This window comes from Erpetoichthys calabaricus, chromosome 8 (genome assembly GCF_900747795.2).
Source record: "Erpetoichthys calabaricus chromosome 8, fErpCal1.3, whole genome shotgun sequence".
NCBI classification, from domain to species: Eukaryota; Metazoa; Chordata; class Cladistia; order Polypteriformes; family Polypteridae; genus Erpetoichthys; species Erpetoichthys calabaricus.
Window position 1 is genome coordinate 66,661,001 of NC_041401.2, and position 27,783 is coordinate 66,688,783.

At 36.5% G+C, this 27,783-nt stretch overlaps 1 protein-coding gene across 1 annotated transcript; it reads left to right on the forward strand.

The window, feature by feature from the left end:
- On the forward strand, nt 1-27,783 carry nsrp1 (nuclear speckle splicing regulatory protein 1). Its single transcript, XM_028806679.2, has 7 exons — nt 1-219; nt 8,392-8,479; nt 22,260-22,316; nt 22,818-22,946; nt 23,204-23,411; nt 25,362-25,464; nt 26,276-27,783. Exons 1-7 carry the CDS (start codon nt 200-202, stop codon nt 27,264-27,266), a joined length of 1,596 nt encoding a protein of 531 aa, XP_028662512.1. The 5' UTR covers nt 1-199; the 3' UTR covers nt 27,267-27,783.

Here is a 27,783-nt window from a genome sequence, read left to right on the forward strand (position 1 = left end):
AACTAATTGATTTACATTGAACTCGGCACTTTCTACATACGAATAAACTCGATAGTAGTTTAACATTGAAACATTTTCTGTTTTGTCTTATAAAAACTGTCTTTACTAAACAGGAAAATGCCTTTTTTTCGTTTATTTTACTTGTAGTGAAAGTGCAGCAGTAAATACGACGTCAGCTTTCGGCAGTGGCGGATGAAAGATGGCGGCGTCCAGTAAGCAGTGAGTATTAAGGGGAAGGGACTGATTTTAACAATCATCTCACCCAGTAGAACTGGGTTATATCGGAGAGTTTGTGTTTACATTATAAATTGTGTTTAATTCTTTCACCTATATGTCCTTTGAAAAAGTGTACCAAGCCACTGTAGATAAAATAAAAAATATTTTTCTTTGGTCGAAGAATGCACATTGAGATCACGTTAACTAAAAATTAATTAACCTGTGAATACTTTACCATATTTTTATGAGCCAGTAACAGTATATTGTAACTGAGCACCAGTATCCCGTGGGCAGCCTGCTTCAATTATAATGTGCTTTACAATGTTGGCGTTGTGCAAAGTGAGCCCGACGATGTTCCTGTGTCCTGTCAACACTTCCCTTCAGAGTATTGTCTGTGTGCGATTAGTTTAGACTAAAAGGTGTCATTGGAGCAAGTTGTTCTGGATGTGTCACTGACATTTTTAAAGTGAAGCTGATTGTACATAACCTCAAGTTTTGTATTCATTGGCCTTGCTTTCATCCCGTTCAGTTACAAGATCATTTGACACATGCAGCGTACAATGCACCTGTACGTACGTGCATTATAGTTTAGAAGATATAATCTATGTGGATTTTTTCATGTTTTCACCGTTTCGTGCAGGGCTCTGCACACAAATATTAAAACCCGCCTTTAAGTAACTGCGGCAGATCGTAACCGGTTGTGTATAAATGAATGCGTATGCGGACACAGCGATATCACGGAATCCAATACTGGGAGCGTTTTACTAAATCATATATGAAGAATTCAAAAGTGACCATTAAAATCTCCTTTGATGGGAAACGAAGAAACTCAGTTTGTATTTTTCTGTCATTTGATCAGACATTTCATTTTGTACATAATACACCCAGATGCCTTAATATATGACACTAGACCCTGTTAATACACATTGAAATATACAAACCGATGTTATTTCAATGTAAATGGAAGTTTGGCGATAAGAAAAAAAATCGCTGTCGATTTAAGTTCAGATTCAGATTCTACACTTTTCAAAACACCTCGAAAATGCGATTTTTGCATTTTCTTACAATTACAGTTTTCACTGGAAAATTATGCGTTTTTTTGCGTTTGTTGGATGGGTACAGCCAATAGTAAAGACAGAGCATTTTAGAACAAGCTAGAACAAAGATAACAATGATAGAACAATGATAACTTCCCATAAAAACGACCTGTCTTTTTCAGATAACGGTACTCCTGTGTTATAACCCTGTCACAGGCAAGAGAAAAAGTCATCTTTGTTTACATTCATTTATTTACAAAATAAAAACAAGAATCTGTAAAATTTCATTTTTAATTACTTTTGAAGAATTACTTCTGTTGCGAAGTTTCTAAGATCGTTAAGTATAACATCGAAAGGGTCATTGCTGTTGAGCTTAGTTCTCCACAAGCTCTGTCTGGGTTGAGTGGCAGGGTTATAACACACGAGTACCCAAATAACTGGCCTCGTGTTGGCCTTGTTATGGGCTCCAGTCCGATTGTTTTTAGCCTGCATCACTTAAAAACAGTTCGACCTGTGTCCAAGGAATACTACCATAGGAACTGTTTAATGTAACCTGAGTTATTGCAGTGTGCTACATGTAGGCATGCAAGCAGGTCTATTGGCCAGCAATATTTTTGCTCAAGTAGTTTTTGAAATACATAGTTTTAAATATGCTTCAGAAACCCTTTTTTCACCAGTACTTATTTTGTAGGAATTTAGCTTTGGGGCCACTTTTAACAGAATACAACCTCAAGTAAGTTCAACAACATTAATTATAAACAGTTACATAATAGTGGAAGTATAATGGACATGTACACATACTCACACCTTCATACTGTCTATGAAATAAGACATGAGGACGACAGACTAAATTGCTGGTTTGTGAGGGCTGTGTCCCTAAGAAATAAATTGTTTAGTTGTCTGTGAGTTTTAATTGACCTAAAGTGTTTACCATATGGGAATTTTTGGAACACATGATGAGTTGGCGGTGATACTTTTGACTTGATTTACTGTATGTCACTAGATGCATAAATGGAATAGCACAGCTAATTATTTTCTTAGTAGACTTCACAACATGGTATCATTTATTTTTGGAGTGGACCATTGCTGACCAAAACCAGACAAAAATGGAGAGTGTGTTCAGTATGGCATTGTTGAATTGTCATTAGATGGGCTGAGAAGTATTTCCATTCTGGTGATAGACAGGTTGACATAGATTAGGCAGGAGTCCCCATGGACTATGATGTTTGCGCCACAGATGACATTATGATCTGTGGCAAGAGTAGGGAGCTGGTTGAGGAGATCCTGGAGAGGTGGAGATATGCTCTAGAGCAGTGGCGTAGCTAGGGAGGGGCAAGGGGGGGGTCATCTGTCCCTGGGTGCAGCATCCAGGGGGTGCCGAATTGATGTTCCCCATTGCATTTTGGCAAACAGGAGGGGGCGCGAAATCTTCAGTTGTCCCCGGGTGCTGAAAACCCTAGCTACGCCTCTGCTCTAGAGAGGAGAGGGATGAAGGTCAGTAGGAACAAGACAGAATACATGTGTGTAAATGAGAAGGGAGGTCAGAGGAATGGTGAGGATGTAAGGAGTAGAATTGGCAAAGGTGGAGAGTAAAGGTGATTGTGGATGAGAGGTGAAAAAGAGTGCAGGGAGGGTGGATTGGGTGGAGAAGAGTGTCATCAGTGATTTGTGACAGATGGGTACCTGCAGGAGTGAAAGGGAAGGTCTTCAAGACAATAGTGAGACCAGCTATGTTATATGGGTTGGAGATGGTAGAACTGACCAAAACACAGGAGACCGAGCTGGAGGTGGCAGAGTTAAAGATGTTAAGATTTGCACTGGGTGAGACGAGGATGGACAGGATTAGAAATGAGTACATTAGAGGGTCAGCTCATGTTAGATGGTTGGGAGGCAAAGTCAGAGAGGCGAGATTGCATTTTTTTTGGACACGTGCAGAGGAGAGATGCTGGGTATATTGGGAGAAGAATGTTAAAGATGGTGCTGCCAGTTAAGAAGAAAAGAGGAAGGACAAAGAGAAGGTTTATGGATGTGGTGAGAGAAAACATGAAGGTGGTGGATTTAACAGAGCAAGATTCAGAGGACAGGAAGTTATGGAAAAAGATGATCTGGTGTGGCAGCCCCTAACGGGAGCAACCGAAATAAGAAGAGTTGGTGTTAAAAATAAGTCAAGTGCTGAGCCTTCTTGGTAATGGAAGTGGTGTTAATGTCCCTGGTGTGTGTATGATAGTTGTGACCAAAACCTTGAAAAATTCTACCAAATTGACTGTACAATCATTCATTTCTAGAGGGTTTGTAACTGCTGTATGAGAGTCAATTTCTCTTACTACTATTTTAATGGAGTAGAGTACCAGGTTATTTGTAGTACACTAAGACAAAAGACGAGTCGGACCCTTTTTACTCAGATCAGCCACAACTTTGATAACGAATAACATTGATTATCTCGTTACAATGGCACCTGTCAAAGGGTGGGTTATATTATAATAATTATTTAGCATGTGAACAGCTAGTTCTTGAAAGTGGTGTGATGGAAGCAGGAAAAAAGGGCAAAAGTAAGGATCTGAGTGATTTTAACAAGGGCTAAATTGTGAAGATGACTAGATCAGAACATCTACAAACCAGCAGTCTTATCAGGTGTTCCTGGTATGTAGTGGTTAGAACCTACCAAAAGTGGTCCAAGGAAGGACAACTAGTGAACCGGCGACAGGGTCAAGAGTGACCGAGACTCATTGATAGGCATGGGGAGTGAAGGCTAGCTTGTCTAGTCTGATCCCACTGAAGAGTTACTGTAGCACAAATTGCTAAAAAACTAGTGCTGGCCATGAGAGAAAGGTGTGAGAGCACACAGTGCATCGTAGCTTGCTACATAGCTGCATATTGGTCAGATTGACTGTACTGACCCAAATCTGTCGCTTAAAATGCCTACAGTGGCCATGTGAGCATCAGAACTGGACCATGGAGTAGTGGGGAAAAAAGTGGCTTGGTCTGATGAATCATGTTTTCTTTGAGATCATATGGATAACCAGGTGCATGAGCATTGTTTACCTGGGAAAACAATGGCAGCAGAATGCACTATAGAAAGAAGGCAAGCTGTTGGAGACAGTGTGATGCCCTGGGAAACCTGGCATTAATATGGATATTACTTTAACATGTATCACCTCTCCAAAGATTGTTGGAGACCACCTACATCCTGTCATGGCAAAGGGGTTTCCTGATGGCGGGAGCCTCGTTCAGCAGGATAATGTGTCCTGCCACACTGCGAAAATTGTCCAGGGTTGGTTTAAGGAACATGACAAAGAGTTCATGGTGTTGATTTGGCCTCCAAATTCCCTAGATCTCAATCCGATTGGTATGAGCTGGAAAAACACGCCATACCTTGCAACTTACAGAACTTAAAATATCTGCTTCTAATGTATTGGCGGTAGACATCAAAGGACACCTTCAGAGGTCTTGTGGAATCCATGCCTGGAGAAGTGAGAGCTGTTTTGGTGGCATAAGGGGGACCTACAAAATATTAAGCAGGTTGTTTTAATGTTGTGGCTGATTGGTGTGTATGCTCTTCAGTTTCATTAGTAATTTGTCCAATAATGGTGATGTCATCTGTGAAGTTAATGATTTTTCTTGGTCATTGGCATTCAGGGAAAACAGCAGGGGAGAAAATATACAGCCTTAAGGGCCAGCTGTGCTGATACAGAGACAGTCTGAGGAGTAGGGTCTCATTTTAACATATTGTTTCCTGTTTGTCAGAAAACTAAATCCATTTATAGATGAAAGATTTCAGTTCAGTACAAAGACATTTAATTAACAACAGTTTTGTGGGCAGTGGTGTTATTTTAAAAATAGCTGGTCTGTTTATGAAGTTTAAAACTGGACTGTAAGATACCCTTGTCCAAAGGTGAAAGAAGGAGCCTTAAAACTTACCAAATATGTCCACTTTGAAGTGGCAAAGGTTTTGATTCAACAAAACGTGCCTTCCAGGTTTTATGAACCATCCTTGTGATAATGAAAGGAAGCTAGGAATAATTATTTTATCGTAGACTAACAGTTTTATTTCCTCGAGGTAGGGATATGTTTGTTCTTGCAGCTACAGTTGGTGGATGGAGTAGTGACAACCGAATGCCAAACACCACCCCCCCACCTCGTGTTATTTTACAGATTTAAGCACCACAAAGCAATTATTGATTTTTTAATGCATGATAAGTTGCTCTTGTTGAGGATACAGTAATAAAAGAACTGAACACAATGTTTTTTGAGTAAGTAAATTCACTGACTGTGATGCCAATGAGAACATGTACCTGTAGAGTCCTGCAGTGTGAGGCAGGAAAGACAACTCTGCCCTATCACTCTGCTTTTGGTAAAATATTTGAACTAAACTTACCAAACTTCATGCATGCTTCACTTTTGAAAGTACATTGCATGTGGCAAACTAATACCATATATATCATGCTTGTGAAGAAATAACTTCAACTTAAAAATACCAAACTTATTTTTTTAACTGTTTCACAAATGTAAAAGCAATTTTTATTTTTTTTTTTTTTACTAAAAGCACATTTTAAGTATTTGTCTAACTGTGTATGCCTTTGATCACTAAGGGAAAATTGGAGTGCAGTGTAAAACTACACAGATAAACAAAAATGAGACAGAAGGTGTCTCATTTCAAAATAGAATTATAGCCATATCCATGAACTCACTCCATAAACACCATGCCATATCCTCATATTTAGTTTTAATGAGGCATTTATAATATAATAGTAGTTTCAAGAAGGTAAAAAATATTTTTGACGTTTGCTTAATATTAGGAAATCATTTTCTGAGTCTTGCATACATTAATTTAAGTAATCTTTATTTAATATATTTATCAATGTGAAATATTATTTACAAAGCAGTTACCATCCATCCATTATCCAACCCGCTATATCCTAATTACAGGGTCACGGGGGGACTGCTGGAGCCAATCCCAGCCAACACAGGGTGCAAGGCAGGAAACAAACCCTAGGGACAATTTAGGATTGCCAGTGCACCTAACCTGCATGTCTTTGGACTGTGGGAGGAAACCGGAGCACCCAGAGGAAACCCACACAGACACACGGAGAACATGCAAACGCCACGCAGGGAGGACCTGGGAAGCGAACCCAGGTCTCCTAATTGCGAGGCAACAGTGCTACCACTGCGCCACCGTGCTGCAGCAGTTACCATAGCAAAATTAATTTAATTATCTTTGACATTTTATTTTACTTAAAGTTGATAAACTCCTATTGTAACTTATTGTTGCATGTTGTCCAAGTATTGTGTTTGATGTATCGGCCAGATAGCTCCATTTAATAACAGAAAGATAGCCAATTTGATTCCATAACAAATTAATAAGCATAACAAAACTGTGGCAATATACTCATCAGCGGCAATCAAAATGTTATCAAGAGCACTGTCTCGAATAGTAGCAGGTCCAAGAGTGATGGCCTTTCTCGTGGGTCGTCTGGATAAATAGATCTGAGTCCAGAAGTGGTAGGCGTATCAGGATGGGGCTAGGCAAAGTCTCCCCTGTCTGAGCTGCAGAAGAAATTTAAAGATATGGTTCGCAATAGTGTGGTATTATATAGCGATAGAGTGGTATTGACTGGTTTACCTGAGCCTCCTGGGTGGTTCTGATGCAGGCACATGTGACAGTGTTTACTCTAAAAATTGATCTTTCATGCATTTGAAGAGATATGCTCACTCATATTTACATATCTGTAAAAGTGAAACTTCAGTCTGCAGATGGTTATAGAATTACAGCAAATATTTTGCATTTGATCAGTTTCCTGCAAGAGAAAATTCTCCACAAAATCAGAAAATGTAAAATAACAGTAACTCATTCTAAATATGCATCTCCTTGAAAATTATTACATACAGCCATAAGACTAATCATAAAGGATATGCAAAAGAATTATAGGACCTCTTTGTAGGAAATATTGTCCATGTTTATGCTTATGTTGTATTGCACAAGCTGAATATCATTCAAAGAGAAAATCTTTGTTCACAAAATAACAGTAGTACTACTCATACTTAGTTTACAAATGACAATCTTGAGTTTTGCAGGTTGTCTTTTGATAGATAAATATCATTTGCTCTTTTAAACTGCAATAGAAAAAGGTCACTTTCTAAAAAAACATATAACCTTATTCCCACTGTCAAAACTGTTGATGGATGTATCTATCTGTGCTTGAAGATCCTCTTCAACCCACAGATAAGAACAATTTACCAAATTGAAGGAACTTTTAATTTGAGACATACTAAAATATTCAAATGGAGCATATCGGGCCCTCAGTCTGTGAGTTCAAGCTGATCCCAAATTTAAGCTTCCAGGATCATCGTAATATTTAATGTTCATACTAGAGAATGTATTAAACAGGAAATGTAATGTTTTAGAACAGTAGAGACAAAGTCCCTTGGCCCTTAACAGGTGTTACGGTAAGACCTGAAGAAATACTGTCAAGCATTTGCAGAAGTTAAAATAGTTTCATAGGAGAGAATCTGTAAAAATGTATCATTGCAAGGTTAAAGACTGATTAGTAATTTTAAGAAACATGTGGCTCTGTTCATATCTTGTATTGGATGTATTGCAATTTATTCATTACAAGGTTTATGAGCTTTTGTACATATGTTCATATGTATTTACATTTTTCTGTTGTATGCTCTGTCCAGGGTTGGTTCATACCTATCTTCCAAAGCTGGTGGGATATGTTCTTGCTCCCCAGGACCATGAATTGGATTAATTTGAATTTGAAAAAACACAAGTTTCAATTAAAATGTTCTCCCTAGCACCAGTGAAACATTTTAAAGAAATGTTAGTAATGGGAAATAAAAGAAAAGCAATGCAAAAATGACACTGCTCATTGCTGGACTGAAATTTTAACCTGCGTTCCTTAGAATGAATATAAATAATTAACAGGCATTGGCGTGTATTTTTTTCTTGGATTTTCCACCTTTCCTAGACACCAGTCTTTTTATAATCTACATGTGTAGTACAGTTTTTAAATTGAGATTTTTATCATTTATTTAAGGAACTGGATCTTCATGTGAGTGTTTATGCATATAACAGAAATAGCTCTTTTTTTAAATTCACATAAGTATGACCTGCATCTGATCCTTTTTTCATGTGCAGGTATGGGCTGATCTTGCCCAAGAAGACCCAGTCAAAGCCAGCAGCTCTACAACGACCATCTGTATTTGGGGATGACTCTGATGAGGAGGTGAGCATTCCTGCTACTTAAATTAATGGCTTTCAACGTTAGTAACTTGTGGCATTTGGTGCTCTAATGCAGTACACATAGCTTAATAGTCAGCACCTGGAAAAAGCCTTCTAATTTAGGAATTGAAATACAAGAATAATAAATTAGACTCATCTATTTTTATAGATTTCTTTTTTTATTTACCTAATTTTCAGTCCATCATTTTTTTTTTTGTTTAGCTGGAATATGTTTTTTATTGTCATGTGTATTGCTTGCACTTCTTATTTTAGGTAGCAGATGTTGCTAAAAGATACAAATCAAAGGATTTCATAAAGATTGTAATAGAAAAGTTTAAAAGAAGTAATACATCAAATGAATACTGTATTAAGGACACTGTATACTGTGTATGAGTGCAAAGTGTATCATAAACATGGTCCACGGTCCACAGTGACATGTTGAATATTGCTCTAATTTAATTGCTACCTAATCTGAGTTGGGGTTAATGAGGCATTAAGTAAAATGTTACTGTAATCTAAATATATTTTCCAATAACAAAGTAGTGTAATGCTTTACAATCTTGAATTCTTCTAATAACATCACATTTACAGACTTAACTAAAACTGCCTGTATTACACATTTCTAAAACAAATAATAAGTACATTTCATCAATATCTTCAATGGATAGACGTTTCACCTCTAACATTCGCAGGGGTGGTAGGTAGTGCCCAATCTGCAGTCCCCAGTCTTTTTTTACAAATGCAAACTATTTTAACACAGGCGTAGAGTACATTGAATTTCATCACAGTGCCTGATCTGTACTAGAGATGTGTGTTATTTAATTTTCAACATTGCATAATACTTCATTTTTTGAGGCTGTATTGTGGTTGACTTTGCTTACTAAGATATCAAATTTAATGGAAAGAGTTTAATTGTAGTTTAAAGGAAGACAGAACAAAGTGATCTGTTGTGTGTTGACTGGGGACTTTCCTATTAGAATTTACGGTACTTTTTAATCTAGAATTCTCTTTTATGAACTAAAGCTCTCAACATGCTGGTTCATTTGTTTGATATACAGTGCTAATGCAAGTTGCACACATACTTGTTTAACTGCTGAATTAATGTTCATTGTTATTTTTATATCCTCTTTTTTCATACTTACTTTCTTGTCAGTAAAAGATTTTACATTTATGGCAATCACTTATGATTGAGGAGCAACATGGTGGTTAGTGTTCTGAGTTAAAAATACCTTTGCTCTTTCACTGTGCAGAGTTGCATCTCTTCTCCATGTGTTAGCATAGGGTTTTATTCTGATTTCTCTTATATCTTAAAAAATGGGCAGATTTGGTTGACTGGGATTCGAAATTGGACCACTGTGAGTGCATGTGTATGTGTGAGTGGGTCCTGCAATGGACTGATGCTATTTCCATGGCTGGTTTCTACATTGTACCCTACATTGCCAGGATGGGGCTTGGCCCATCCTCTACCCAGAACTGGATTCAGTGTGTGAGTAATTGTTTTCTTTGTCATGTTGACCCCTTGGTACCTGAAAAATTTCTATCTTTCTCGCAACTGAAAGGACATGGCAGATGTCTGCCAGCCGGCCAACCAACCACACACGTTACTGATAGGTAACCACCCAATTATCAGATTGTGATCAAACTTATATATAATAATGCTTCAGTTTAGAAAGCAATTTACTGTGGTAAACTAATTTATACCATGAGTGTGAAGAAGTAACTTTTATTTGAAAAATACTAAATGTATCTTTTAATTAGAATTAAAGATTGCTGAGATGTAAGTGTTAGGTTAATTAGCAACTCTAAATTAGCATGGCATGAGAGTCATTAAATGTGTCTGGCAATGCATTCATGCTCCTTTCATTAATTTTTCCAACACCTTTACAGTGTTGTAAAGGTATGCTTCTGTTTACTGTGATCATAAAATTCAGTTACATTTGTTCAGTGAAAAGATGAACTGAATGATTTTTGGCTTTAGGATCTATACATCTTTTCAGATGGTGTTGTTCATTATTAAAACAAATAAGTAATAAATGTAGTACTTTTTAATATAGCTGTTTAATTGACAAAAATAGTTTTTACTTGGGTAAAAAGGGAATTAACTGCCTTCATAAATAGACATGCCCAGCAGAGGGCAATGTTTTCTAATGAAAAGTGCAGTACTGGATACTATAGAACAAAAATGAATGGGATGCAAATTAATGTTTGCTGCATGTGTGTATAAATATGTACATGAGTTTAATCTTAACAATTGTTTTATTTGCCAACAAACTAGAATGCTATAAAATGCATATAATTAATGTTCTGAGCTAACAGTTCCCTGTATTGTGTATATAACATGAAGAATTACAGGTGCTTCAGTTTTCATTCCATTGACACCATTTTTTTTTTTTTTTTTTTTAACTTATAGACAGTTGTGAAATTGCTGGATTACTGCATAATAATTCATCAGATGTGGTCTTATCTATGTTATAATGCTAGTAATTGAATTAAAATAATAGCATATACATTGTCCTATAGTTAAGCCACTCTTTTCATTGATGTACTCCTGCCTCAGGGGCCATTGTCATCTTGTTTAACCCAACCTTAAATATTTGATAGAGTTCCTAAAACAATTTTGAGAATGAAGTCATCCAGGCCTAGACACTAAAGTAGCCCCACATCATGATACTTTTTTCATCATACTTCACAGGTATGATGTTTTGGTGCTGGCATGCAGTGTTTTATTTTCTCCATATGCATTCTTGTGTACATTTACTAAAGAGTTCAACAATTGTCTTTTTTACATACACAATGTGTTGTATAGCACCAGAAAAAAGAAAGTGGGGAGGAAGTTGGAAGAATGGAGAAGGGCTTTGGCATATAGAGGGTTGAAGATAAATAAAAAGACAGAATATATGAGGTTTAATGATGATCAGGATTCAGAGGTTAGCCTGCAGAGAGAGCTATTGAAAAGAGTGGATACATGTAAATATCTAGAATCAGTAGTAGTCCGAGATGGAAAACTAGATGCAGAGATAACCCATAGTGCAGTGTGGATGGAACAATTGAAAGAAGGTATCAGAAGTATTGTGTAGTCAAATAATTAGGGTGAAGGTTAATAGTAAGGTTTTTAAGACTGTGGTAAGACCAGCAATGATGTATAGAGCTGAGACATGGGCAGTAAAGGAAGCACAAGAGAAGACGTTAGATGTGGCATAAATGAGAATGTTTAAATAGATGTGTGGAGTTACAAAATAGAACTCAATAAGAATTGAGACAATCAGAGGTACAACAAAAATGGGAGCTATATCTAAGAATGTACAGGAAAGTAGGTTGAAGTGGTATGAACATGTAATGAGGAGAGACCATGAATATGTGGGCAAAAGAGTGATGGGAATGGAAGTACAACAGAAGAGAAAGAGAGGGAGGCCAAAGTGGAGGTGGATGGATAAAGTAAAAGAAGATCTGAAGAATGGGTCTGACTGGTGAGGAGGAGCAGGACTGAGCTGTTTGGAGAAGGTCAATCAAGCAAATCGACCCCACATAGAAGTTGGAAAGATGAAGAGAAAAAAGAAACCGTCCTGTGTTGTTGCAGAACATAAACTTTATTAAACCTTATTCTTTGGAAAGTGTAGGTTTCCTAGAGGTTAACCTCCACTAAAATCTACTCTTATAGTTTTTTACTCAGGCCATCTTACTCTTCAACAGATTATTTTAAAATATTTAACCCACACCTGTATAATTAAGGCATCCACATTACTAGAGGATGACATTCTTTTTCTATCCGTGACCTTGAATATTCAAATAATATTTTCAGTTTATTTAAAGCATTTATTTTTGTGTGTGCTATTTGTTTAATCATACTGTAATTTTCTATTATTAGTGACTTAAGATGAAGATCAGATTTAGGAGTCATTTAGCAGGAGTCTTGAACATTCACAAACTCAATTTTTTAACTTTATTTAAGAATTGAATGATTTGGCAATTTTATTACCAATAACTAGTAGGTAAGGATAAACATTACAGACTTTTAACAAATATTTTTTCTAAATCTGTTTTCTCCAGTAATTGTTATGTTGAAACTTTGCACATCTTGATATGTCTGGGAGGGTTTTCTTTGGATACACCGTTTTCCTTCAACATTTCAAAAATGAACATGCCAGTTTAATATATACTGCTGTAGACAGTTTAAGGTTGATTCCTGCTTTGCTTCTCGTGCTCTAGAGAGAATCTCACACCTCACAAGGCACTGTAATGAAAAAAAGAATTAAGATAATGGATAGGTGATTTTTCTGATACGTGTACAGTAACTTCTTGTCAACATTCTGACACATTTAATCCAATTCAAGATTGCAAGAGGCCAAGTCTATCCCAGCAGCAAATGAAAACAAGTATATGTTAAAGAACAAGGCAGTCTTGCTTTTTTCTTATCTTATGTATACATTTCTATCAAAAATTAATAAAAGTACATATGCCTTTAGGCGTAATTTCTGTCTGATATAAATTTTAAGACATTAAATGGACACTCTTAGATTTATTGTCCTATTACCCTAGGATGTCTCTTGGGAGCCACTTGTATGCATAGCATATTTTTTAGTAAGTCATCTTGCTATCTTTCCAGACTTTTTTGCTTGAGGTCCATGTTTCAGTTGATTATCGTTGTGCCTCATGGAAAACCTCTTTTAATTTTTGCTGTTTATCCTAAAATTTTAGGCATGGAAGCTATTCATTTTACCTGGCTTGTGACTAAGTTTTAGTATATGCAATTTAGAAGTGTTTTAAAATAATTTCTGAAAATCTTAAAAGCAGAATTTTGAGATAAATAATATTTTTACATCTCTTTCCCTCAATGAGTTCACAGACCATTTTTTGTAATACTAGGGGGCGAACTGCTCGCTTCGCTTGCCAACCCCCGTATTTGGTTTTCCGGATGCACACTTTTAAGATTTTTTTTTTCTTTGAATTGTTGCTATTTCATTAGTTTCACTTTTATTTCAGAACTTCTGTAAAAACAATATTTGTAATCTTGCGAGTCCCAATATGCTGAATCTTTTTAATGAGGTCAGGATAAGGTTCTCTGTTTGGAATTTCAGCATAGACAAAACGATCTACATCATCAGCATTTAATAATTTTTTTTTTACAAAGTAACAAAGTAAGTAGAGTTCTGCATTGGACTCCTGTCTGTAAAGTCATGCTATTTTCCTCTCCCAGTTCCAAAAGTACATGGGTTTACCAAGGTGATACCCCAGCTTTTGTCTAGGTTTTTGTACAAGGGCTAGACAGAACGTTTTTGACTCCTGGGGTAAATTTAGGTTTTTAAATAAGCAGTCAGATAAATTATATATACATTAAAAAGTAACCAATAAATGCATGTGTGGTAAACTCCGTTTTTGAAATTCTCAAGATTCTTTATTTGTCACATGCATAGTTATACAGGACAACACTCAGTGAAATGCATCCTGATCCGGTTATCAAAAACTGTGCAAAGTTAGAAGAATATCAGTTAAATTAACAAAAAGTCATAGATCGAAAGATAACAGTATAGTAGAACATAATAAATAAGTAAAATTATGTGAATAAAGTAGAATTAAGTGTTAAGGTGCAATAGTGTAGTAATTATTGTGCAAAACCAAAGTTAGACTGGTGCATAGTTAAATGAGGCAGTTTGTTTGTTTGCGCTACTGCGATCTTTACTTTTTTATATTTTCTAATTTTCCTACTTTCTTATCCTTTTAACTTTCTCCACATGTGTATAGCGCCAATGGTTTTTTTTTTTTTTTTTTTTTTTTTTTTGAGCCTATCTAATTTCCCTGGTTTCATAGTCTCTAACCTGCTTTGCATGTGTTTAGCGCCAACGTTTGTAAACATCTCTATGAAGTTCTACTTTGTCTTTTACTCATTGTCTTTTAATTCTGAGCCGGATTGGACGTGCTTTTTTTTCAATTCCACTTGTTCCGGGCTGATAATTACTTTCCTTATTTTCTGAATTTGCACCTCGATTATTCTTTTTTGCTCTTTTTTTCCGTCCAACGCATTTGAGTGTCTTTTCTCCGCGCTTTTCTTTCTTCTTCGTTTAATCGTCGACGTTTCATTTCTACCCTATTCATTTCATTTCTACCGTATTGACCTTATACACTTTATATGCACGAAGAGCTGTGTGTGCTGCATGACTGCCTTTACACTACTGATTTGTTTTTTTTGATATTGCTTGTAAGTAGGGTGTGTCTTGCAAGACTCTCGTTCTATGTTCCCGTGAGACGCACCGTGGCAGGTCTCTTTCGTCTCGCGGGTCTTTAAATTATCTTCCGAGAAAGATCACATATCGTAGACTATCAGGACAGGGGACAGGATTTCTTTTTATAATAGATAGATCTTTATATCATAAAGATTAAGCAAAAAGAAGAGGATTGATCAATTTTAGGTAAACATCGGCAATCAACCCTTGAAATGGATTCTTCTAGGATTTAAAATACTTTTTCTAGGATTTAAAATAAAATTTAAAATATATTTAAAATACACTAGCCAAAACAGTTTATTACTAAGCATAATACATAAGGAGGTGAGATATCTTAGTTGTTGATCATGCAATGAATCAAAAGGCCATATTTCAAAAGGAATTTGGCAGACTGTTTCAAATGGATACTTCTAGCTAACTGGCTTGTTTTACACGGTATCTCCTCCTGCTGTGCGCCATGACACAAGATCATCAGAGTGTTCTCTGTTTGTCTATATGCGAAGGCTTTAATAAAAAGATCAGAGATGTGTTTTCTTTGAAACTTTAAGTAATATTCCCAAGCTAGCTGATTGAGCAGACAGATAAGATTGCTGCTTGCTGTACAAAATTACTTCATTAGTTCTATGATGCCTAAGAACACATTCTTCAGATAAGTACCGTGCACTTGGAAAGGGGATTCATTTCCTGCCTGCCTTTGCTAGTATCAAGAGTGGATCTGAAAGCAACGAGGACAGAATTTTGAAAATTGAATGTTGCTCTAGGAACGTGATTGCAAACCCACTTGTGAGTCAGTACTGCAAGTACAAAACATCCTAATGTTAATTCTGATTGCTTAGCTTGAAATTAACCTTGTGGGAAACATTCAGTGATCATAACCTATGTCAGTCATTTTTTTCACACTGTGTCCTTCTAGCAAACTTTTACAGAGCAATCTGAACTCTTATCTTTGTCCGTACAAAACAGGAAGGTTTTATTTTAGTTGGGTGAAAAATGGAGCTTGTTTTACAACATAACATTTTTTTAAAGGTTTACTCTGCCAAGATTCTTGCAATAAATACAGTACAGTCAGATAAGACACTTGGGGAAACCCAAAAAAAACACCCTTTTTATGTAGAAGAGTTCTCTTTAGCCCTTGGCTCAGGATGGGTCAAAAAGAGACTAGACTGTAAAGAGGTTGTGTTCAATTTAGGTCATATTGTATGTTCAGTATAAATCTTTTTTGCAAATTGGTTTATCCTATAGTAAAACATGTTTAAAGTGGTCTTCCTGCCTGTGTGAGGGATCTTTTTCTTGTGCTGCCATGAGATTAGGAATGACCAATTGACATTGTCTTAATTGTAATGGTTATCAAAATTTGTGCAGCATGTTTAAGGAATCATTAGCAGTTTCCGAAGGATATCTTGTCTTTTTCTTGAACAAATATATATATATATTTTTTTAATAGATAAGGTTTTTCCATTGTGTATCCATATTTTTTAGCAAAGATTAAACATGAATAGGTTTTCAGCATAGCTGCTCCCATCTAATAGGCCTCTTAACATTCTTCAACTGAAATTATTTCAGTTAATGAAAGAAGTTACAGTAGTTTCCTTTTCAGATGCCTGGTTACAGATATTGGATGCCTTTAGCTAAGTAAAGTCACCTTATCTGAGCTTCATGGAAGAATCACTATGCAAAATGATTTTCTTGTGGTGGAGAAAAACACACTTGACCATGTGTACAATAACCTCAAGCATGGGTTTAAAGCATTACCTCTCCCACATCTGGGCCTGACTGACCATATCTCTCTGTTTTAGCTCTAGTATACAGACTTAATATCAACACAGTCAAACCGTCTGTAAGAGACATACAGGAGTGGCCAAAGGGTGCTTTTGAGCAGCTAAAGAGGCTGCTTCAGTAGCATAGACTGGACTGTATTTGAAGATGACAATATTGATATATGCAACTCTTCTGTACTGTTTTATATAAAAAGCTGCATAGACAATGTCACTTGTCACAAACTCCACAAAGAGCCATAGCAAGGTTTGGGGGCAGCCACCCGTATATTTGGTTTTCTGGCTGCAAATTGAGGCTTAAATGGTAGCACTGCTGTGCACAAAACCGAGTCCAAAACAGAACTGAGGGAACAGGGAAAAGGTGAAGGCTTTTAAAGGGGAAGACAGGAAGTGAGGTCAAAGGGGTCGGGCTCATGAGGGTCTTCAACCATAGGCTCGAGCCCGGATGTGACATCATAGGGGCCAGAGCCGGCAAGGTCTTCTTCCATAGGCTCGGACCCGGAAGTGACGTCAAGAGGGCCAGGTGGAATCTCCCGTGAGTGGTCTGCAGGAAAGGGAGAAAAAAAGTCAGTGCACTCTGCCACATCCTGGTCTGATTCGGATTTCCCCTTACTCAAGTCCTTTAGCTGCCTCCCATGCGCACGTGTGTGACACACTATAACAAAATAAATCTGTGTTTTCTCCAACAATAAGCTATGGATGGCAAGAGATGTACAACTCTTACTAAAGACTCGCAATAAGCCCTTCAACTCTGGTGATAAACAGCAGTACAGTGATGCCAGGTTGGAGCTGAAGAGGGACATTAGAGTTGCCTGACCAGCCTACAAGCAGAAAATTGAGCATTGTATGGACAAATCCGACGTCTGCAATGAATGGCAAGGTATATGTCACACCCATAAACAAAACAATAATACCAACCCTGTTACCAGTATTAGCAGTTCCTCACTGGCAGAGCAGCTTAACCACTTCTTTGGATGTCATGGGAGGTGAGACCAGGAACTGTCAAAATCGCCATTCCAGCTCCAGATACCAACAGCCCGGTACTTGCTGTACAGTCTGCTACTGTTATATGCACATTCCGGAATATCAATGTACAGAAAGGTAGCTGACCTAGATGGTGTTCCATGTCAGGTTCTCCAAAACTCTGGTGCGGAGTTAGCGGAGGGTTTTTACAAATATCTTCAATCGATCTCTGTACAATGCACTGTCCCTACCTGCTTGAAGACATCCATCACAGTACCAGTTCCATAGCAGACTGCCATAACCTGCCTCAATGGTTACAGGCCAGTAGCATTAACACCAGTAATCATGAAATGTCTGGGAGGATTGGTCCTCAAGTTCATCAAGACTGCTCTCCCAACCACAATAGACCCTCACCAATACGTATATAGATCCAATAGGTCAATAGATTACGCCATTTCCGCTGTCCTCCACACTATACAGTACTGCTCTACCTGGAAGAGCAAGAAACGTACATATGCAAGTCTGCTGTTTTGGGGACTATACTTCTGCTTTTTAATACCACCATACCCAACAGACTATTTTTCAATATGTCTATAAGATGACTTCTTAACAAACCGGCCACAGTCAGTCAGGGTGGGCCTCCACCACTCCTCCACTTTGTCACTCGGCACAGGGCACTACAAGGCTGTGTGTTTAGCCCTTTTCTTTACTCTCACCATACGTATTACTGCATACCAGCCTACCACACAAATGCCATTATTAAATTTGCAGATGATACAACAATAGTGGGGCTGGTCACTGATGGAGATGAGTTTGCCTACAGGGAGGAAGGTATGTAGACTGACAGACTGGTGCATAGAGAATAACTTGATACTTAACACACAAAAAAATAAATGATCATTGATTTCTGAAAAAAGCAAGATGACAACTGGCCACTGTATATAAACAGTGACAAAGTGGACAGAATCTCTAGTTTTAGGTTCTTGGGTACTTACATGGTTTAAAAAGCACAACAGCCACTTGTGTCACAAAAGCTTCTGGTGTCTTTCTATCTTTGTTCCACTGAGAGTGTCTTGACTCATGGGATACTAGTGTGGTACAGCAACAGCTCAGCAGCTGGCAAAAAGGCTGAACTGAACCTTTCCCCTCAGGGAAGAGATATAGGGCAATCAGAGTGCAGAGCAGAAGACTGAAGAACAGCTTCTACCCCAAAGTGATTACTACACTAAATTCTGTAATGAATTTGCATACCTCACAGAAATAATTGTGAAATATTGTATCTATCTATCTCTATCTCTCTATCATTTTTCTTAACTTGTGGAATATCTTTAGAAATGTGGAATATCTTTAGAAAAACTTTTTTTTTTTTTTTGCATATGATGACAATTGTGTAATGTATGAGCTATCTATATCAGAATATTAGATGTGTGGTTTTTTAAAAGTATAATTTCGAGCATTGTTTCAGATAGTGTACTGGAATCTCAGTGTATGTGTTATGTAATGACAATGAAGGAATCATATCTTATCTTATCTGGAAGCAGTTAGTTCATAGTGAAGATCCTTCAGCTCAGTTGATCCTCTTCACTTTGCAGTACTTGTGAGATAAAATGTAAACGGAGTACATTTTTGAGAAATAACGGTCTTTAGCATTTTATACTGTGGAGTTCATATTGCAGACTTGTTGAGAGGAATTATTAGTAAGCAAAATTTGCTTGGGGAAGCATGCTTGGATAAAGGGAAAGGTAGCTGTCTAACTCTCCATCTGTCTTCAACATCCAACCTGGCATATCTCCTAGTTGTGAAAAATTAGTACTTTTGCCACTGGTCTGTTAATATTTATTAGTTTGTGCTCCTGATTTCCACAGTCAAACTGGGGGTATACAATATCTTTCCAGGTTTACAATGCATAGTAGACCTTTGTAATAGTGAACAGTTTGTTATAAGTTGTAAATGGTGATTCAGTATTTTCTGAGCATGTTGTAGGCTTCAGTGCATGATGTGTTTTAATAGGAGAATCCAAAGTGAAAGTCTGCAAACCTAAAAAAGAAACTGTTTTTTTTTAATCCTCAAGAAGAAAGATAGATAGATAGGTACATGGTAATGAAAAGGCGTGCTCTAATAATACTTTATAAATGCAATGTCTGTTTAGGCTATTCAGCTGAATACCTTTCTGTGTCTGCCTATTCATTTTGCTGTAACCATCACTTAATACTGTATTTTCAAAGTTCTTTTTCAGCTTAAATCTGAAGAAATTCTCAATGTAGTTGGACGTGAACACAGAATATTTTCTTAAAATCTATAAAGATTTGTTACTTTGTTTATTTGCTGGTCTTGTAATTGTATAGATACTGGAATGAGTCTGCATTAAAATAAGAGCATAAAACAAGAAAACAGATGCTAGGATTACAATTATGTTGACCTATTATACCCCACCCCCTCCCTACCTTTCCCAGCGCTTCCATACCAGGCATAGATGAAGGATACAATGAAAAGTTGCATGAAAGCAAACTGACACGGTACTGAGACTCGGCAGAGTCGAGCAACATTTAATATAGATTGTGATGATAAAGACCGACACACACATAACAGAACAGGAAGTGCCCATCAATCAGGTTTCCAGGCACTGCAGGAAATTGTCAGCCTATAAAACATACAAGGTGTTTGAACTAGGATTGTGTTTCTTTTTTTCTTTCAACTTTTTGATACCTTGAACAAATAGTACTGCAGGTGAAGCGGCTGCCTTTCTCTCTTTAAGAAAAATCTTTGCTTGGACCTATAGGTTTCACAAGGGCAAAGCGCACATCTTTAGTTGATATCAGTACTTGTTGCTGTTCAAGTCTTCAATGAATTTCCATTAATACACTCACTATTGTCAGCTAACCATGCAAAATTAAATTTCCTGTTGTGTAACACAGTCTGCTTAGTCTGTTGCTTTCTATAGATATTAAAGTAGTCAGCTGCATTTAATACTCTACTTAAGCTCAAACTGAACATTATCTACAGTTTGTCTCTCAGTACTAATAATACTGTATATATAATAATGAAAAGTGTGAAGTGTCAGTGTTTATCTGATTGAAGCTGGTTATAATAAATTTAGGTAATGTAATATTATTTAGTGTATTTATTTGTCATTTACCAAGTGATCATGTGCCCATAATTACTCTAAATATAACTGATGCATAGAGTCTCTTTCATGCATTTTAATCTGTTAATCAATATGAATGTGATCTTGCAGTAAGAATAAATCTCGCAGTGGTTCCTAAAATTGCACATGTGAATTTATAATGCTAGTATTGTAGTGATATCTCTATTCTTGTAATTTATATTGAAGATGATGTGCACATCTGTGTGGACGTTGATGGCATTCATTTCTTCTGAAACTACCAAAATTTTGAATTAGCTACCCTTTATCTAAACACATTGTTTTCCATTATTTTATAAGTGGCACAATGGTTATCTCAGTTTTCTTTATATATACAAAGTCCTTTGTTCAAACCCCAGCTTAGGGGCAATCTTTTTTTATGAATTTTGTACTTTGTCATTTCATCTTTATAGGTTTTCTGATTATTTGGGTTCCCTTCTGAATCCCAAAACCATACATTCACTTTAACTGGTAACTGTGAGTTAATTCTATGTGAGTGTTTAAAAACACTTAAGGCTGATTTATACTTCTGTGTCAATGCTATGTACAGAGGCTGTGCCATAGGCTACACCATTAAAAGCAGTTTATATTTCTGTTTTGCACAGCTCCACAGGCACATGCCTGAACACTAGTTGGTGGTGTTTGTAGCATGCAAGAAAAGTGAATAATCCATTAAAATGCAGAAAATTAATTTTGCCCTCTATTATCACTGCTTCTCTTGCTACACATTTTCTTCGATAGGAGAATATATTTGTCCCTCACATTTCTCCACTTTTTCATATATTCTCCGACTTCCAATCTGGAAGACAAATGGAAAGGTGTTTTAATCATACAAGCATACATATTTTTTTGCTTCAAATTGTTAAATGAGCCTTGCATGCTTTGCATATTGTAGTTTTGTGTTTTAAGAAAATGTTCTCACTTTGTTTGTTTCTTTTTAAAAGTTTAGCTGTTTGTATTTTCGTCAATGCTTTCTATTCTTAAAACAATATAGTATCATGGCTGGCTGATTTGAAATAAGTCATCGAAATAAAAAAATCGGCAACAAAAATATTTTTTGACAAATTTTTATTATGCACAATATTCAGTACTTGTTTCAGCCCTATAATTTCCAGACAGAGAGAACAAAGTTTGTATTTCACTTATTCTTATATAGATAGACCAAGAAATATACAGTAATATGTCAAGATGTTGGTAAAGAGACTCCAGGCAATACTCAAATGTCAGATTTAAACAGAATAATGCACATTGTGTCCTGTCCATGAACAGTGGATCAACCTCCTGTCTTTGCGCATGTTTTGAGTTTGTACACAAACGAAGAATTATGCATATCACTCTGTTTCTGCAGTTATAAAATGAGTTGTGTTTGGATTTTTGTCATTAAGTCATATCCATTCAGTGTGAAAGTAGGACTATACTAAGGATGTGTCTTATTTTTCCCACTTGTTTGAGTTTTTAATGAACATGATATCAAGGCACAAATAAGGTCTAGGGTGTATTTAGTTTGTAGATGTTGAGTTGTGGTTTGTTTTTATGTTATTTTTCTGAAAAAATGCACTACCTTGATTTTATTAATGAAAGGTTTGTTTTCCAAAATATAAGAATAATCCTATTGTGGATAAATTGAGGGGTTATTATGCAAATTGCATTGCTGATTTAGTTTATCTGTTTGTTTATTTTTCAAAGACATCCGTTGGTGAGGCACTACAGAAGGAAGCTGCTAAGAAGAAAATGATGAAGCAGGTAGAACACTGTACCATATTTGCTGTTTAACTTTTGTCATTGTGTTAATTTACTACATTGGTTTCATATAGCTACCATATTTGTGATTTTCTTCAGGGCATTATCTTTGGGAATAGTTTACTCTTATCTACCTGGTTGTTAAGTTATTTGTTCCTGGAACAAACATTTTCAGTTATTTGAGCTTCAGCTTTATAATAGTTTGGCTTATACATAGTGTGCCTTTTAGAATATGCATTTCTGTGTTAATCAAGATTCTGAAAAGGAAATAATGAACATTAAAGGTTGTTTTACTTTTAAATACTAGTTGAAGAAACATTGCTTGTGTTATGCAGTAAAATGCTTTAAAGATGCTTCAGTATTAATGAGTGTCCCTAACATTTCAGTAATATAACAGCAAAATTCACCTGAGTGTACAGCTTGCCACCAGGGGATTCATGGTAATCATTGTTAGGTCACCTGGGAAATTCAAAGAGACGAATTCAAGTTGTGTACATTTTGTAGACTCGTCTAGAGATGCAGAGAGCTCTGGAACAAGATGCCAGCGTTTATGAGTATGACAGCATCTATGATGAAATGCAGAAAAACAAGGAAGAATGTACAGCAAAAGTCCTCTCCGGGGCAGACAAGAAGGTACATATTTTAGAGTGGATAGCTTGCTCTTTTGCGGTTATTAGATATACCAGCAAGAAAAATCATGAGTTACTGGACTCCTCTGGTATTACCTTACTTTGGTCTTTAGAATAGTTTAAATCTTTCTTACGGTGTTACATCAACTAATTAAATTTAAATATTCTCAGTAAACCTAATGTATTTCTATTAATAAGCAAATTATTATTTTCTGCCTCACTGTTATTCAACATTTTCTTTTTTTCTTTCTTTATTAATAGCCAAAATATATTTCAAGTTTGCTGCAGGCAGTGGAGAAAAGGAAAAAGGAGCAGGAACGTGTAAAGGAAAGAAAGATCCAGAAGGAACGTGAGGCTGAGGGAGAACAGTTCAAAGACAAGGATGCCTTTGTGACCTCTGCATATCGACAGAAGCTACTGGAGAGGCAGATGGAAGAAGAAAATGAGAGAAGAGAGGCAGCAATGGAGGGTGAGATAGCTGGAACTTGCATGTGATTATGACCTGCCATCCATTTGTCCATTTTCTGATACCATATATGATGAATAGATTTGTAAGTAAGCACAGTAACTCCTGCAGTATTAGGACACCATTCAATGTCTGGGACATTTGGAGACGCAATTCTGCATGTCTTTGGGTTAGCAGAGGGACCTTACAGGAATACTAGGAAAATCTGAAAAACTGAGCAAAAGTACACCCAATCATCATTCATCGTAACTTGTTTTATTATAGAGGCATCCAGAAGGGACAGCTACTGGTATATTCTTTCATCCACCTTAAAACATAACTCTGTCATAATCAATTGAAATTTTGCAGTTAATTCAGGTGTCATTCCCAAATTCAAAGTTATCATTTCTTGTTTTGTATTGTTGGCAGTATATGCCTTCAAAGCTTCATGTTGTTTTATCATGGGTATCTCTGTATTAATAGATCTTGCTGTACAAATCTCTACACAATTCAGTTCATGTAAATATGTCATCTGCACTGTCAAGATTCAGTCACTGCAGAAATATCTAGCATACAGGTGATGAGCTCTCATACAACAAGCACATGGCAGGGTGTATAAAACATAAAGCATAAGTGTTTGATGAAAGGAGAGACGTGTCAAAGTGAAACAGTGATGCTTGCTTTCAGATGTGCTCCCCTCCTTGTCCTTGTTTCACCATCGCCTTACTGTTCATTTCAAAAGTCCATTAGTAGACAGGTTTAAACATGTATGTGGAAATATGAGGGACTTTAAGTAATGAATGGAGCATTTCTGATTCCTTTACTTGGAATGTGATAAATTTGCAAAATTGTATTTTAAATGTTTGATTTACAGGATGAGCACAGAGAAGTGAAATTCTTATGGAGAGGCTAAATAAAGCCTTCATTCTGTTCTTGCAAATTCTTAGTTGCATTCACAGCACACTGTCTTCATAAAATTAGGAAAATCTGGAGCTCTTGATAGCTTTTATTGACGAGTCACTTTTAAATAGGGGACATTTTTAAGAGCTTTGAAATCATTAGATTTTAAAGAAGGAATTATACCTAGTCTTCTCCAAAAGGATGAAATAAAGTTGTGAATTAATATTTTGTTGGAATATAAATAAACTGCAGCTTTGCATAAGTTACAACTGTCAACAGCTACTTGTGTCATTGCTTTTAAAAGTGAATGCAGTTCATTTCACTGCGGTGGGATTTTGAGATTTTTTAATAGCTTATATAAGAGAGGCCTAATGATCTGCTTAATTTTTAAGCCAAGAGTTTTATTTTAACAAGCCCAGTCAGATTTGCCTGTGGAGGCTGCATCATCTGCTTGACCATTGCTGCAATTCTAGGTTGTGCATCTTGTTAGAGGAGCAAACGTTGTTTTCAATTGCTATGATCATATTCCTGAAATTATTTGAACAACATTAACAATATTCATTTTTGCTTGTTTTAGTGGTTCATAATTGTGCATTCTATATAGATATTTTACCAAACTGTTGTATTGAGATTTCTGTAGAGCTATATGCACCTTACCTGTTAGATCAGAAAAGTAAGAATAAATTTGTATAACTATATAGAGACACTGTGATGCTGTGATGTTAAAAATTCTTTTCTTTTTGTATCATATCATTTTAATCAATAATTCATATTGTAAAATGAATTATTTACAGGATGCTTTGTAAATTTGTAATTTACTAGATTTTTAGCAATTTCACGTGTAAAAATATTTTCATTGTAATGGTTAATGCAGCTCTTTTATTAATTGCACCTTTACCTTTACTCCTTTAGTTCTTTGGAATGACTGCAACAGTAGTTCTCTACGGCAGTTTGATTTTGCATAGTTTATGCGCACATAATATTCTGATTAGAATTTGATTGTTTTCCATTGTGCTGACTCTTTTATATTTTGTGGTGTAAAATTAAATTGTGTTTCACTGTCATCTGTTATAGCGGCCCTTGATGTTAAAAAGCAGAAGGATCTTAGCGGATTCTATAGACATTTACTGAATCAGACTGTGGGTGAAGAGGATCTCCCAGACAGGGGTCTAAAGAGGTAGGTATGATGGATTAAACATTTAAAAATAATAATCTCCCAGTGACCACTATCTCCACTACAGTCATAATAATTTACTATGTCTAAAATACAGGCATCTGAAGTGTGATTTGACAAGGGGGAATTTTGTCTATTGTCTAGTGTTTTATAGTCCAGTTTTTTATTCCCTGTGACAATTCAGTCAGTGCTTCCCAGCTATTTTCCATATATTTAGAATTCATATGTCAGTGAAATCTCTCTCTGTGTGCGTGTGTGTGTGTGTATATATACAATGTTTTTTTTTCTATAATTTGCTAGAACATTCTGGTTGATTTTGCGACTTCTGTCATTACGCTAAGTATCATATTTCACTTTGCACTAATCTGAGAGAGAGACTGTGGGCCGAGGGGAGGGGCAAGCATGACGTCAGGAGTGGGGAGCTGGGCAGGATACTCCTCAATTACTCACACACCAGCCTCTGCTTGAACAGGTCTACCTCTGGCCACGTTTTGGAGTGCACCTTGCCTTCACTTACCTAGCGATACCTGTTTGTTTATTGATTTTTAAAGTTTGTCCTGTTTCACTCCTATGCGGGCGGAGCCATGGGGGGACATCTAGTAGGTTATATTTTTATTATATTCATCATTGCATAACTTCTGTTTCTACTGTTATAGATGTTCTCTGTCTATCTCTTCATTTTTGAACCTAACACATTTTTTTTGGAAGGCTACTAAACATAATATCATGCTCATATTTGTGGATCTCCTGGGATATATTCTGATGGATTGTTTGCAGTCAATATAATAATTCTATTTTGTCTCTGCACTAATAGGGATCACCAAAGTAGAGAAGAGTTAAGTAAGGAAGAGTGCAGCAAATCTCCACATCATGACAATCAAGACAGAGACAGTGACTTTGAAATTGACAGTGATGAAGAAGATGAAGGATTGAGCACAAAATTCAAGAGTTCTTCAGCCAGCAAAACGGAACGAAGCAATTCTGCACGACATTATAGACAGAGATCCATGTCTTCTGAAAGTGAACCAGATAAAAAGAATGAAAGACACAAAACCAAAGAAAGACATAGACATAGAGAGAAAAAGCATCACAAAGATAAAGAAAGAGAAAGAGATTACAGGGACATAGAGAGGAAGACTGAGAAGGAAGCCAGACATTTAGATAGATGTGAGGAGAGGGACAAAATGAAAGGTGTCAGAGACTTAGACAGAAGAAGGGAAAGAGATCGCAAAGATTCAGAAAGGTTGAAGGAAAGTGATGGAGGAAAAGAGTTTAGATCTACTGAAAAATTGAGAGAAGATACCTCAAAAATCTTCAGGGATTCAGAGAGATCAAAAGATAAAGAAACACAGAGAAGTTCCAGAGATTTAGACAGTCAACGGGAAAACCGATCTCCAGATTCAGACAAAAGAAAGGAAAGAGAAGAAAGAGACTTTGACAGAGGGAAGCAAAGGAAGGCAAGTTATAGTGAAAACCAAAAACAGAAGGAGAGCATAGAGCAGAAAGACCAAGATGACCACAAAAACAAGCGCAAGGGTGATAAGGAAGATCAAGATAAGGGTGATGATAGACTTGTGGTAAAAGAAGGAGCAGCTGCAATAACTGAAAATGAACATGTTGCTAAAGAGCTTCAAACTACATCTTCACTTGCAACTATGGAGGACAGAAGGGAAGGTGAACCAAGTCTCAGCAAATTTGCAAAACGTTGTAATGAAGAATCTGTTTTGTCAGCTCGAGAGCGCTACCTGGCAAGACAGATGGCACGGTCATCAACCAAAGCATACATTGAAAAAGAGGACGATTAATCGCAATAACGGCTTAGTAAATAGCTTGGTAAAGATTTGCATTCATTAAAGTTGAAAGTTACCTTTGGGGAGATGAAAGACTACTCTTCTGTTTTACTTTCTAATAGACTGTGTCAAATATTTTGAATTCTAACATTTGGCACATTCATAAGTAACTGCCTGAAATCACTGACTGCCTGTGTTCATTTGAAGATTTTTTTTCAATTTTTGTTTAACAAGTTCATCTTTCTTGATTATTCTCACCGTGTACCACATTTATTGGAGAAACAGGATAAAGAAAACATGATTAGGGTTTCTGAAGCTAAGGTTTGAAAGTATGCTGTAAATGCCTCTGTAAATGGAAATGGCCAAACTCTACAGGTCCCAAACACCACAGCTATAGTACATCTTATTTGACAGGTAGCTTTTTACTTTAGTCGTGACAGGTGCAATGCAAGAAATTGTCATCAGTTTTTGTAGGGAGTTAGTTGCAACTATATAAGGTAACTTTTTAAATAAACAACATTTTGGTATGTTA

Coding starts and splice junctions, on each gene's coding strand:
- nsrp1 (XM_028806679.2), top strand. CDS start 200: ATGGCGGCGTCCAGTAAGCA. Junction 22,947..23,203: donor TCTCCGGGGCAGACAAGAAG/GTACATATTTTA, acceptor CTTTATTAATAG/CCAAAATATATTTCAAGTTT. Junction 25,465..26,275: donor CCAGACAGGGGTCTAAAGAG/GTAGGTATGATG, acceptor CTGCACTAATAG/GGATCACCAAAGTAGAGAAG.